Source organism: Acomys minous, assembly GCF_964271855.1.
Source record: "Acomys minous genome assembly, chromosome: 10".
NCBI classification, from domain to species: domain Eukaryota; kingdom Metazoa; phylum Chordata; class Mammalia; order Rodentia; family Muridae; genus Acomys; species Acomys minous.
This window is the reverse complement of record NC_140491.1, coordinates 97,496,753-97,511,502: the sequence shown is the minus strand read 5'-3', so window position 1 is coordinate 97,511,502 and position 14,750 is coordinate 97,496,753. Positions and strand designations below refer to the sequence as shown.

Sequence of the window (14,750 nt, the reverse complement as noted above, 5' to 3'; positions counted from 1 at the left end):
CAGCATTTACAATTTGTAGCCCACTACTACCATTTGTCTTCAGAAATCTTTCATCCTATAGATCTGAATATTTTATATCCATTAAACAACAACCCTCGTGCACTGTTAAAATGTTCTAAGTGAAGCTAATTGTCAACTTTATTAAAGAGGATTGCTTTGTGCCCCCTACCTAGTGTAAAATAAAGTCAGATCATTACAATCTTAAAAACAAAACAAAACAAAACAAAACAACAACCCTCCACGTCCTCCTTTCTCAGGCCCTAGTGACCACCACTGCGTGGTCTGTCTCTATTGTTCCAGCTATTTTAAGTGTCTCATGGAAAGTGGAACACACAATGTTTGGTTTTTGTGTGTCACTAACCTATTTCATTTGACAAAAAAGTCCTTATAGTTCAAGATGTCTTAACATATGCTTACATTTCTCTCCTTTTAAGGTTGAATATTATTTAGTTTTGTTTATTATAATAGCACATTTTTAATAATAAAAATTGAGAAGCGTTAACCAACTATCTATTAGTAAAAAGTATCAGAAGACCTAAAGAGAAGAACTGGTTGTGTAGCTATAGATCTGGGCTCCAGCTGGGTTAATTCATTCCCCATCACAGAGATCAGTTTCTACGTGCCTGCTCTTCAGTCCCTTGCCCCATCATCATCATGTTCGCGTGGTGAGCCACAACCATTAAAGCATTTCATTGCTATTTCATGTAATTTTGCTATTGTTATGAATCATAATGTAAATATCTGATGTGCAGGCATCCTGATATGCGGGATGCCTACAAAAAGAGTCACAAACCCACACATTGAGAACCACTGGTTTAGATTTTCCCATTGCCTATGAAGTTTCTCCAGATGCCTAATTTTCTCTCCTTTTAAGGCTGAATAATATTTCATTATATATATATATATATATATATATATATATATATATATATATATATATATAGTTGACTACAATATATAGTTGTATAGCATAATGCAACTCCCTCAAAAATTAAAAAGTATCTGAAAATCTAAAGAGAATATTCTACTAGTATAGATATAGATTTGGGCTACAGTTTCCTTTTCTTTTTTAAAAAAGATTTATTTATTATTATGTATACAGCGCTCTGCCTGCATGCACACCCGCAGGCATCAGATCACATTATAGATGGCTGTGAGCCACCATGTGGTTGCTGGGAATTGAACTCATGACCTCTGGAAGAGCAGTCAGTGTTCCTAACCGCTGGGCCATCTCTCCAGTTTTCTTAATTCATCCCAGATCTCAGACTTTCACTTCCAATTCTGTTCTAATTTCACCTGCTCATGCAGGCCAATGTTGCCACAATTGCTGTTCCACCCACTAAAGCCTCCTAAATTGTTTTCTCTGTCTTTCTGTCCTTCTTTTTGCCACCTACAACTCTGTGTTAGCTGTTTGTATTTTTACACTCTGTCCATACCCTCTATTTTACTTGAATACAATGTATGTGACAAAGAGCACTGTAGATCACTGGTTACAGCTGTTTCCCTCAAAAGTCAGCCAGGGCTAGACACATAGCATTTACTCAGTGGATATTTGTTAAAATTGAATGCAGCTCATGCCTTTGCCCGAGCATTTCCCACATAGCCGGGGCATCTACAGTATTAGGTTCTATGCTGGTGGTTGGCTGGTTAGTTTAGTTTTGTTCTGTTTATACATTTTTAAATTTACAACAATTATAGAAAACATTCATGATGCTTCAAAACTTCCCAAGAGTTAAAAACATAAGCAAATGGCAGCGTAAACTAGTCCCAGAGCAAGTGAAAACTTTTGTAACTTAAAAAAAAAATCTTTATTTTTTTAGTACATATAGGTAGCATACTTTATTGTGAAAAATTTGCATCAATAAAAATTCTAAGCTGGCCTCATGTCAACTACATTGGTAGCTGTTCAGAAGAAGAAAATAAATCCAGAATTTAGGGTGAACAAAGCACCAGGTCTGAGCCTTGCTCAGTCTGAAGATGTGTCCTTAATTCCTCTAGCCTTCTTGAAAATGGAACTTCCTAGAAACTCAGAATAATAGGAGAGCAACTAATTTCCAAGAGAGCATCACAGGAAAAACAAGTATATCATGGTATTATGAGATAGTCTTATTAACAAAAAGGCTTAGAAATGTTTGCAATAATCAAAAATAAGATTTGAAGGAGGTAGTACTACTTTTATGATTTTGTATACAAAGAGTCTTTATGAATTTACAAACTGGCATGCAGTTTGGACCATTTTAAAACTTATTTAACTACAGAAGCCTTCTGGAATGACAGGTTATAAAACTAGTACCAATAGAATTCACCCGAGAATATACTGACTCATCTCAAGCGAGTATTTTAAATGAAAGAATGAAAAGAAGAGCGAAAACACTCTCACCATTGTGTCCACATTTAGGTCACAGGTGATTCCATCTAATGGTTGGGCAGAGTATGGTGTTAAAGTAAGACTCTGAGATTCAGTGGATTCCTTGCCACTTTGTCTTTTAGGTACGATGGCAAATCTCCCCCTAAAAGATTTTATCTGTACTTATTTACTGGAATAGACTAAGAACTTTAAAACCACACTCTCGGCCCGAAAATGGGACTTAAAAGAGACTTTAGGAGAAAATTACTAAAACTAAACTTTTTTGAAGAGGGAGGGAGAGAGTAAATGCTACGAGTCTAGCCCTGGCTGACTTCTGAGGGAAACAGCGAAGGAGAGGAAGGGAACAGAAAAGAAATGGAAGGAAGTGAGGGAGGAAGAGGTGGCAAATATCTGTAAAAATTTCACTGTAACTAACAAAACATTGGATTTGGTGTCTTTGTGTGCAAAAATATTGGTGTATTTCTCAGAACTACATGAGTATTTTGTTAATTGACAGACATGACTGAGTCCTTTAATGAAAAAATTGTATTATCTTTTTGGAGGAGACTTTGGTTAGGAGGAAATCCTCCTATTTTTTCCTGTGATCACTTTACAGATACTGGTCTCGCTTATGCTAGAAGTGAACAGCTAGCTGTCTTCTGGTGGTAATGTTTGAGAACATGAAAGTGATCTTTCATACATCTTATAAAATATGAAAAGAAAAGACAACTCCCAGTCCGCACCTAATTTTATACATTTTGCTACACAACGAGTGCTGGCAGAACTTACTGGAAGCTATAATTTAGCTCTTGGTCTTAGATTTTTTTTTTAAAAAAAACACAAGTTCAGTAACTTCCACATTATGCAATTCTTAGAAGCCGAGTGTAACCTGAACGTTCTATGACTCTCACTGCTGTGCTCTAAACATATGCTTACCTGTAGTGCCCCTCCAGTGGGAGTTGTACTGTGCCCTCCTCTTCCATGGCCAGCATACTTTGTTCTTCCTGGAATGACAAAAAGAAACGTATATAAAGTGAACCTGAAGAGCCTCCCTTTTCCCTTAAAGAAGAAACACAGATTAACGTTTTACTATCTCATTAACCTCACGACCTTCCACTTTGTTTGCACTTATTAATCCTAGCACAGGTCCTTTCAATAAAGCCTCAGCTACTGAGAAGAGGAGTAATTAATGAAAATCTCATAACACAAAGTAATTTAAATGCTAACAACAATCTCCTTCATGTCGTCCTATTCAAAACATGGCTAATTTTCAAGCGTATTAAAAATAGATTAAAATGTACAAGAACTAGAGTATAGGTAATGCAAGGAGAGTTTTCCCAACTTGAATTTACATTCTCCAAATGCTCTACTAGCAGGAGGTGGGGGTTACAAATTCAGAGACTGATTCTCAGCTTCTACCTTAGAGTCACCTGCAGGCTGTGCTAAAAATATCCTGGGTCCTAGAGGTTCAGATCCTGTAGGTCTGAAGTTAGAGAGGGCACAGAAATTTACACTTCTAACAGTGTTGCTGATACTGGTCTGGAACCAGGTTTTGAGAATTGATCTAGAGGCATGGAAAAAGACAGAAGATCCTTTCTCATATGCATCAAAACACAAATTTAGGGCTGAAAGAGAGAGGGTTCAGTTGGCAACATGCATAAGGACCTAAGTTCAAATCCCCAGACACCATGTACAAGCAGAGGGGTACCGAGAGTGGAACCCCAGTGCAGGGTGCTGGAGAAAAGCAAGTCCTGGAGCTGCTTTTCTAGCTTGCCTAGTCAATAGGTGAACTCCAGAGTCCAAGACACACAGCCCTCTCAAAAATTAACATAGGAAGTGATAGAGAAAGACACCCGAAACTGGCCATGCATACCTGTGTGAAGATACATACATTACATACATACCCATATGAATATCTATATATAACCTTCCAGAGACAGACAGACAGACAGACAGACAGACAGACAGACAGACACACACACACACACACACACACACACACACACACGGGGGGAGGGGGAGAGAGAGAGAGAGAGAGAGAGAGAGAGAGAGAGAGAGAGAGAGAGAGAGAGAGAGAGATTGAGAGATTTGTGACTTGTCATGATGAAGTAATTAACAAAAAACCCTCCACTTAGATGTCTTTGTTAGCTGTATATTGTTTTTGTTCCATGCTTCAGAATTCTTCTTACAAGAGCAAAAATATTCCATCCTTCTCTAAAAGGTGAAAACACTATATTCATGTATACATTTTTTCATTTATAAGATTCTTAGTTTGTAAACTGGAAATATAGATAAACTTATGGGTCTCATATATAAATGTCTTATTTATCTTTCAATGAGAGTACCACTAAAATTTTGCATGCACTATATATGTTTAGATATATTATGTATGTTAGATGTAGACAGTATGTGTGCATGGGCACACACTCTTATTTAAGGCATTCATTTTTAAGTGAATCAGCAGGTCTTAGCCCAGTTCAGTTAATAATTTAAGACCATTTAAAAATATTTGAACTGTTGGCTCTGACTCCTGGAATAGAGCTCCAAGATGTGCAGACCCAAGGAACCAGATGATTCTGCCCAACTGGGAAATGCTGGGAGAAAGCAGGCCCAGTACCGAAGGTCATTCCTTACCCACTCTCCTCAGCTTAGCATAGCTAATGGGACCAAACTAAGTTTAACCAGATTAACTTAAACCATCTGCCTAAACTCAGTTTAGTTTAACTAACCCAGTTGAGCTAGTTTACTAGTTGAAAAAGAGATGGTGTTGGCTATTGACATTATGCAAAATGTTGAATGCCATATTTGTTATTATTTCAAGTGACAAAGTGTTCTCAGATGTGTCTTCAGCTGGCTACTTATGACTATGCATGAAGGCAGGTCTCAGTTCATGTTTGCCACCTTCCTCCAACCTGCTGATCAAGGTAGGCCTCTCTGAGATTGCTACAGCACTGATGCCTCCAGATGCTCCAGGCCCAGGCTATGCCATGTGATAATGTGAGGTACATGAATTCTGCTACTAACTTTACTTATATGTTCCCCTCAGATACCTCATTTTGTATTATACTCTGTGGAGATAATTATATATCTTCTTGTGTCCAAGGGAATGATTCTATTCACTTTCTGTGCTGTCTCATAAAGAATTTGCTTCTTTTAAAGCCCATTTATGGCATTATCATTAGCAGTGTTATTAGAAGTAAAAAGTGAGTAGTGCATGAGTTATTTTCTCACTTCCGTGACCAAGTACATGACAAGAATCAGCTTAAGAGGGGTTATTTGGGCTTACGACTTAACGGTAGGGGAGATGTGGTGGCAGGAACATGAGGCACCTGGTATAAGCAGTCAGGAAGTGGAGGAAAGCCAGAAGAGATGCCCAACTATAAATATACAACCTGAAGATCTCCCAGTGACCAATTTCCTCTAGTGAGGGACCACCCCATCCAGGTTCCACAACACTCTAAAACGTGTCACTAGCTGGAAACTAAGTGTTCAGACACACAAGTCTATAGAAGACACTTTACAATGGAACTAGACAATTCTGCTCTCTTCTCTCACAGGGTCATTGCCCTTTTAAGAATCAAGGAAATATCTTAACCAAGAACTCCTCTACAATCAAAACAAAAAGTTAAATACTTTCAACACACAATGGTACAGAGTAACCATCCCCATTTCTATATTTATTTATTGCTTTTTCAAGACAGGGTTTTCTGTGTAGCCTTGGCTGTCCAGGACTAGTGTTGTAGACCAGGCTGGCCTTGAACCCACTGAGATCTGTCTGCCTCTGCCTCCTGAGTGCTGGGATTAAAGGTGTGCGACACAACACCCAGCTACTCTCCATTTCTAAATGGAAGAGCAGGGGTGTAGAAAGGTCATACAAAAGCAAGACCAAAACACAGAAAGACAAACACCAAACCCTATAGCTTCATGTCCAAGCATCAGAGCTTATGATGGAATCATGTGTGGTCCAAAGAGTTTGGGTAGTCCCATCTCTCTTGTTTTACTACCTGCAGCACACATAGCATCTCCCTTCTAGCTTTACTCCATGCTACAGGCTTTCCTGTGCAATAACCCTGTGACTTCAGCATCTCCCACATGAAGTTTTCTTTGGAACACAGTCTTCAACTTCATACTTCACATACACACAACTACATTTCTTTCTTGGTGCCTTCTTGCAGGAATTCAACCTGTGATACATTTCCTGTTTCCAGTGGCCTTCAGAAACATTGGCAAAACCTTATTGATTCTCTTACTCTTGCATCTTCCATGCCTATACAACTACTACAACAAAGGGCTGTGCGTCCTTCAACCAGCTCAAGGTGAATATGCTCTCTGAAGACGACTGTATCAGCCTTTGTATTCTGACCCTAGGGAAATACACAGGCAGTTGTCTCTGAGGAGGCAGAACCTTCAGCAGCACTCTCAGTTTAGACTACAGTCCGTCTGTTTTCACAAGATGGAGCCTACTGTGGGTAGAGTCTCACCTTCAGGTCATTTTTTTCACATCACTGTACAGAGCACAAGATTTCTCATTAATGGTGGTAATCTCTAAAGACTGTACTTGTGTTATCAGCAAAAACCTTGCATAGAACCGTAAGCTCACACTTTCCCCTACAAGCCGGACATTTTTTAGACCTTCCTGTTCTACTTGTTGCTCTCTGACTGTGGAGCTGGATAAGAGCAGTAAATGACAGCCACAACACAGTCTGAATACCTGCACAATTTTGACATTTCCCCAAACCATTTAGTCTATTACTTTCAAATTCAATTTTTCTGAAGCTTTCAGGACATAGGCAGGCTGGATTTGACTAATGTTTTAGTCAGAATATGACATAAATTGTCTCTAGTCCAACTCCCAATAGAATCCTTGGTTCCCTCTGAAGCCTCAGGAGTTGGTCCTGTGGAGAGCCACAGAGCCCTTTGTGGACCTCGCCCCAAGATGGTGCCTGGCATGCAGCCAGAGCCGCCACGATTTAGACAAACAACCCCTTATTTGGAAAAGGCCCGCTGCTTGCATTAGCTCTGCCTCTATGAGACTATCAGCGTGTGAGATGTGGCTTAGTGTGATTGGCTGTTTGGGTGGTATAAATGAGCGTGACGGGAGTGGCTCAGGGGATTCTCCGAGAAAGAAGAAACAAAGCCTGAGTAAACCGCTTGAGAGAAGAACTGGTGGTCGCATCTTTCTTGCTGGTCGAGCGAGGCACGACAGGTCCTCCACTGTCAACATTTCCTTCAGCATTCTTGTCTTCTGAACTTCCACCGGGATAGCCAGTAAAGGCCTATTTACAGGATTATCATCTTTTTCTAGTCTTGTTCCAAACTCTTACACATGCCTCCCACAAAGGGGCTGTTGTTCTAACAGCCAACAACCATATGATCCAGGTCTTATTTCTCTGCAACAAATCTATTAGTTGCTTTTCTCCTTATTGTGAACAAACACATAACAAAAAGGGAAGGGTTGCTTTGACTTTTAAGATGGAATACAGTCCCCTGTGGCAGGGGCAGCATGATGGCAGGAGACTGAGGGAGGGAGCTGGTTACACTGCCTCGGTATTGAGGAAGCAGAGAGCAATAGGAAGTGGGACTTGACTCTAAAAGCTCAAGGTCCACCACCAATAAACAATTTTCTCGAGAGGCTTCACTTCCTGAAAGTTTCTATAATCTTCTAAAACAGTGTTATTCTCTGGGGACCAAACATTCAAATACATGAGCGCATGGGAAAAGATTTATACTCAATTTACAATGAGAAAACCATTAGTTAAAATGAGTTGTTTAAGTATAAGGAGAGCTGGTCTGCAGCTTAGAATGAGGTACTCCTTGCAACTTAGTTCATCAAGGCTTATTTATGAACCATATTTAATAACATATATATTAACAGAAACAAACCACGGAGTCAGAGTCAGAACTTATCTATCCATTCATGTAGAAAATGTTACTTTTTATACTTTTTAAAATTACTGTACATGAGAACACATAAAGAGATCATCAGCAATCCCAAAGGTTATACAAGACAAACTAAGATGTAAAGAAAGTATATATCCATCCTTGGTTGTTCATTAGCATATGATACATAGCATCTCTTCTGGCCAACCAGGATGATTTAATGAGGACTACAATGCAAAACAAGCCAGAGAGAATAAGAGCAGATCAGCTTCTATGTCACCTGGCAGCCAAAAAGGCAGACCCATTGGCAACAAAGCTTTGTGAACAATTTTTTTTTCCTGAATATTTTCCACTTTTCTCTCAAATTGCTTTCAATAATTATTTTGCACTCTGAGGCTCGTTAGTATGTGTGGGCTTTATACTAGTCATCACTCTATCCAAACAAAAACTCATCACCTCTAAAGATAGCATTTCCAAGCCATGCTTATCTGAAGTGAAGGGTGGCAGAGCAGCCGCTGCTGCTGTCTTCAGTGCCAGAAGGGAGCTGGGTGGGCCTGGGCGTGGAGATGGGGGGACTGGCTGCATCCTAAACAGCACTTCTGGGAAGACAAAAGTGGAGACTAACCATACAGGAGCCATCAAATCAGGCAGCTAGTTTCCATGATCTTCACAGCCTAGGTTATCTTGCCACGCAAGAAGACAGAAGGTTGAATAAAACTAGCCAGATAGCTGCTGCAGAAGTGTATTAACATTGGCAGAGGTGCTGAACATGGTTTCCATTCAGCACTTCATTTACACAGGACCCATCAATGCTATGCCCAACTGCAACGTGGTAAAGGAACACCCAAAGGAAGGGTTTGGCCAACAAGAACATAGAGGTGTTTTATGCTATGATTTAAAGACAATCTTTTAATGAAGATGGTTAGCAAAGCAATTTTTTTAGGTACAAAATAAGAGGAAAATAAATAATTCCATATCCAATAAGCCACAGGAAAGTTGATGCTTAAAGAAGGAATCTACTCAATAGCATGCATTGATTGAGTTTCATTGTGTTCTTGGTACACATCAAAGAAGTTCAGGAGACACTTAATGAATGTACATCTACATGGTCTACATGACAGGAAGCCAAAGTGCTGAGATAGAAAAACAAAAAGATACGAACCTTATTCTCAAAGGAAATAAAGGATTAGCAGAAGGAGTACAGGAAGAGAAGGGGAAACTAGGTGGGAAGAAATAATGTGAGACAAGTATAAAAGATGGAACCAAATAAGATGTTTTCATGATAGTGAGCAGCTAGCTTCCTTAAACCCAAAGGCCCATGAAAAGGTAAATAGGAAATTTAATCTGTCATACTCTAGTGTTTTAATAAATTCAATAATACTGCATCCTTAGTCTGAACTCTATTTTTTTTAATAGCAAAACATTATGACTGTTATATTATTGTACCTGACTTGTGCTCTGCCCTTTACCTGCAGTAAAACAGGTAACTTCAGTTATTATCCATGGGGGGGGGGGAGAGTCTGCATCTATGTGGGAGCCTTTAAAACTCTCAAAGTATAAACAATAGTAGGGAGTCACTGTTCACAAAGAATACCTAGTTATTATAGGAAAGACGTACTTAACAGTTTGCAATCTAGGTTTTGAAGGAATGAGTGGGTATCATTTTCGACCCTTCATTTTACTGACGAGGCAAATAAGGTCTGCAGAACTTAAGAAGCACCTACCATTTCATTCTCTCTACCGGCTCCTGATATTGCATATGAATATAATTTGAAAACAATAAGTGCTATACTTTTAAGAAGTATTATTCCTAATTTCCAACAGGTTAAAGAGCTGATGGTATAAAACAGTAAAAGCTTAAAAGGTAAACATGGGGTGGAACATGTAGAATTCAGATATGTCCATGGAGGCATCAGAACCTATGAGTCAGCAGTGTGTGTGTGTGTGTATGTGTGTGTGTGTGTGTGTGTCTGTGTGTGTGATGGAACACGTGTCAGTCATAAGACAGCTCACAGCAGTTTGGTTTCTCCCTCTATGTGAGAGTTCCAGGAATCAGTCTAGTTGGAAGGCTTGATGGCCAGTGAGTGCCTTTACCTGCTGAGCCATCTCACTGGTCCTGATTCAGCACCTTTAAGCACATGCCTAAATTACGCGTAAGCACCAAATTTCTGACACAGTAATCTTGTATTAAGAGCTTATCTACATCGTAGAAATGGAGATTCTATGAGTCTAATAAAAGGCTATCTCAGATGTCAACATCACCTCGGGGTCTTACGAAAACAATTGCTGGCTCTAACATCCAGCATTTTGATGAAATAGGCGTATGAATTTGCATGCTTAAAATACTGTAGGTGCTGGCTGGTGCAGCAGAGATCCTGGAAGCGCAGTTTTGGAAGGCGCTGCTTCAGGAGATGGAACGTGCTTATCCCACTCCACAAAAACCATCTCTCTGTGTCAGTAATTAGGATGTGCTTCCTAAACCCACAGCCAGCTCTTACCTTTCTGAGAAGCAAAGCATTTGCTTTAATTTGTTTAATTGTGCTTATTTTTAGAGTGTACTTTCTCGGAAATTTTCATGATAACAAGGCCACACATGCCTTCTTTGTGTTTTCTCCTATAGTGTGTGCGTTAGAGTTATTTCTCAGTAATGAACAAGGTATAGGTACAAATACTTCCACAGAGCTGAGTTCCCAGCCTCTACCTAACACCAGAACTCTCGCTTTCCCTCCAAGAGCAAACATTCTGCTGGAGTTTTCTGCATTTAGCAGCAGTCCTCTTGTCGTGTGTACAATGTCCTACAGAATATTTAAGTAAGAAGGAAGGCATGTTGGTACTCTGGGCACATTTGGACATCCAGAACTGATTCTGCAGACTTCCCTTTACACAGAGCAATGTGCAAAATGTCAGGGTTCCAATATTCATTTCTACCCTGATTATAATCCTTTCTTTCTAAAAACCGAAGCATATGCATATGCATATGCATGAAGTGCATGAAAATTTGGAACAGAAGCTCTGCGACCTTGGACTGGCCTGTGTAGCTATTTATTCTGCTTAACTCATTATTGAATTTTAAGGTCAAATGAATGTTTTCTTAGTGCCATAAGACCATAAATGGGCTACTGATGGGAAAACCCTGGAGGATAAAGGTACAAGCTGGTAACTATCATCAAAAGGACAAGAGGTGAGCTTGCTTTAAATTCAAGCTTCATGAAGCTGAGGCGCTTCTGCCATTTATCATCTTGCCAGATCACAATCAGAGTTCCTCAATTAATTTGAACGTTTCTGAAGAACTTGTCCATTACCCACTCTATTGTACAAACTCTTGGCGCACTGGGCATTGGTACGAAGTGCTATAGTACAATCACGTCTTTCAGGGGAATCTGCAGGCTCAAGAGAAGAAAACACCCAGATTTGGGCCCTCAAGTAGAAAATGAACGTGAGATTTAAGTGTCAGCGGCACCCTCTGCATGTCCTCCCGCACTCTTTATGATTCTACTCTTTCAGTGCTAATTCCAAACAGAACATAAGCACCTCCACAGTCCTTTCCCCCATCTCTCCACTTTGCTGGAGTAGGGATGGCCTTCTTTGTACCACTTAGAACTGTATTTCAATGATTGAGTATAAGTTATTTCCTGAATGAACTACTGTATTTTCTACTTATTTCTACACAGTGAGGAACGTGTGAAAGTATCATCATTATAATCTATGTAAGATTTTTCAGGTAAGATATTACCACTATGGTAAATATATTGCAAGGTGTTTCCCCCCTCATATTTAGAACTGAAGGAATCAACTAGAAAATTGCCCCATTAAGTCTTATTCTATGTTTATATCCTTGCTCAAAGTATAAGTTCTATGAAATTTAGTGGTATTTAGTTGCTCTTAAAATCTTTACTTTCAAATCACAAAACAGTAAACCTCATGAGAGCACAGTAAGGCATAGTGTGATAGAATGTAAAAAAGTTGGAAACTCTATACAAGGTCTCAGTGAGGTTAATAAATTCTCAAAATGAATCCCTGATACCCAGAGACATGTATGTGCCAAATATATATTGTAAGTACTTGTGGGAAATAGGACTGGCTAATTCCATAGGTAATAACCATAATCAGTTATACTTTTTGGCTGGATACCTCCAGGCAAAGTTTCAGTGGCTATTTCTAATACACATATGATTACTGTTAGTTTTTCCCTACAATGTCATGAACAAGAAGGAGATTCTGACATCATCTTTCTATAATAGTAGAGAAGAAAAACAAAGCTAGCATGGTAGATTGCACACCATTTTCCTTAGATGTTTTCCAAACACTAAGAGAAGTGAAATTCTAAGACTGTTTCATGCTTAGAATGGCCTCTGGAAAATACTGAAAAGGGACAGTACTCTATGGAAGAGAGTGCTTCTACCTTATTCCACCAGATACAGTACAGATGTCTGATGTGAAATAAAAGTAATACAATAAAGAAAAAATACATTACTAGATGAGTGAGCTTGGTTATGTAGTTACTGGGAAGATGGGGGAAATTCATAGGCAACTAATTTTGTCTTCAAAATTACTTCTCTTTAAACTTTAAACTAGGGAAAAATTCAGGTGGAATATGTTTTATCACATCATGTATAGATTGTTAAAGTATTATTTTTAAAAATATCTCTACTACTTAGAATATTATAGTCAACAGAAAACAATGGTAGTTTCACAATATTTTAATGTTGCTTTAAACGTATTAGAAGTGTGATTCCAAATATGCCTTGTACAACATTTTGGAAAATTGAAACATTCATATATAAGAAATAAGATGCACATTGTGATATCTTTAAATGTGGACACCATAGAGAACAGAACCACCAATCACATGCTATATAGCTGTCTTGGTAGAATGTTCTTGGCTAAAATTTCATCAGGATTTATGCTTCAATATGGTCCATCTAAATGTTGGAGCAAACCAAAACTCTTTATATTTACAAGTTAAATTACTGGAAAAAAAGAAATAAACTATGGTCCAATCATATTCTATAGAAAAGAAACTGAATGCTTTTGGTGAACACCCACGAAAACAAAACTGGAAAGAATGCACAATTCTCCTAAAATGCTTTCTTTCCATTTAATTTATACATAGAGATTTAGTTTCTGTGTTTGTAATCGCTGAGCTCAGCAACTCTGCTAAAATATGTTGCACAGGTCATTATTTTAATGTACATTCCTTATGGCTTTTATGTAATCATAATGGTATGATTAAATAGTCTTTTTAAAAGATCCAGGCTGATATATGAGCTTTATTTATCTCGTAAAACTCATATCTCACTTGTTTTTTCTTATAAAACAGAATAGGATAGATAAGTAGTCTATAAGGTTAACTAAAATCCAGAACATCCCCCAAAATTTTTTAAAAACTTGTATCATTTTGCAAGTAAATCAGTTCAAAGTTTCTTCTGAAATATTCGGTCTGTTTTAAAGATAACAATTGTACTCAAATCTACTGACTCAAACTTGTTAGCAAGAAAAAATATCAACAATGATATATCACATTATTTCCTTTTTCAAACATATTCAGTTTAAAAAATAGTAATTATATGACTCTAACAGAAACAGCTACACATCAGCAATTTTCTCCCATCCATGATCAAGAAATCTGAAAAACAAGCCTTATAATCTGTAGAGTAACTAAATGCAGGCACTTGCATATTTCATGTAGAGTTGACTTACTCATGTAAGATCTCTTCCCACCCTTAACCCCTCTCCAGCTATATTTTTAAACATCAAACTTCCAAATCTTTCTCCCTGTTGTATTTAGAAATTGCCAGTTAATGAAAAAGTGAAAAAAGACACAGTTCTGCAAAGAGCTACTGTTGTTCTTCTCTCAAATAAAATCCCAATTTTATTCCGACTTACTTCTTTTTCAGCATCCTCAAGTTTCTTCTTCTTACTCTCCGGCATTAGATCATCAAGCCAGCTGAGTTCCCGTTTGGTAAACAAGAAGTCCATCAGTTTTCTCACAAATACCAGGGCTAACACCTGAAGAAAACAGGAAGGTAATAGGTCAAAATGAAAAATAAAACAATGAAAAATGAAAGAAAGGAAGAAAGAAAGGAAGAAAGGTTGAAAGAAAGGAAAGAAGGAAGGAGAAAGGAGAGATGCAGATGAGTTTGTATTAGGAGTGATATTAAACTAAGAATTGAAAACATGTGTATAAAACATGGTCCGATCTTTCATTCTCCTTTCTTCTCAAAGCAGCAGAATAAAATTTAAGATTTTATTCAGTATTGAAAGCTTTTTAAAGAAAATTTTCAGGCTACAAAATGTATTTGATTATGCTTCCCTAAATACATAATTAAAAGCTTGAACCATGATCAGTGAATATTAGAAGAGTGTTACTATACCTATGATTTTTGAATTATGTATAGTCATTCAAATTCACTATACTTTTTAACGTTTTTGAAATTTGTTTAAAACATTCAATTAAATTTTACTTTAAGAATTCCCCTGATTTTTCATATTTGTTAGTATATCTCAATGCTAATTTTTTAAG

General features: G+C 38.1%; 1 protein-coding gene across 10 annotated transcripts in view; it reads right to left on the bottom strand.

The window, feature by feature from the left end:
• The window catches only part of SLC4A10 (solute carrier family 4 member 10), a 257,846-nt gene that overhangs the window by 10,661 nt on the left and 232,435 nt on the right, over window positions 1-14,750 (bottom strand). For all 10 annotated transcript variants that reach the window (XM_084797965.1, XM_084797968.1, XM_084797974.1 and 7 more), the window contains 2 exons: window positions 14,114-14,236; window positions 3,284-3,351 (listed from right to left, as the gene is read on the bottom strand). In XM_084797965.1, the coding sequence (XP_084654091.1) occupies window positions 3,284-3,351; window positions 14,114-14,236 (191 nt within the window). The remainder of the gene's footprint in view (window positions 1-3,283; window positions 3,352-14,113; window positions 14,237-14,750) is intronic.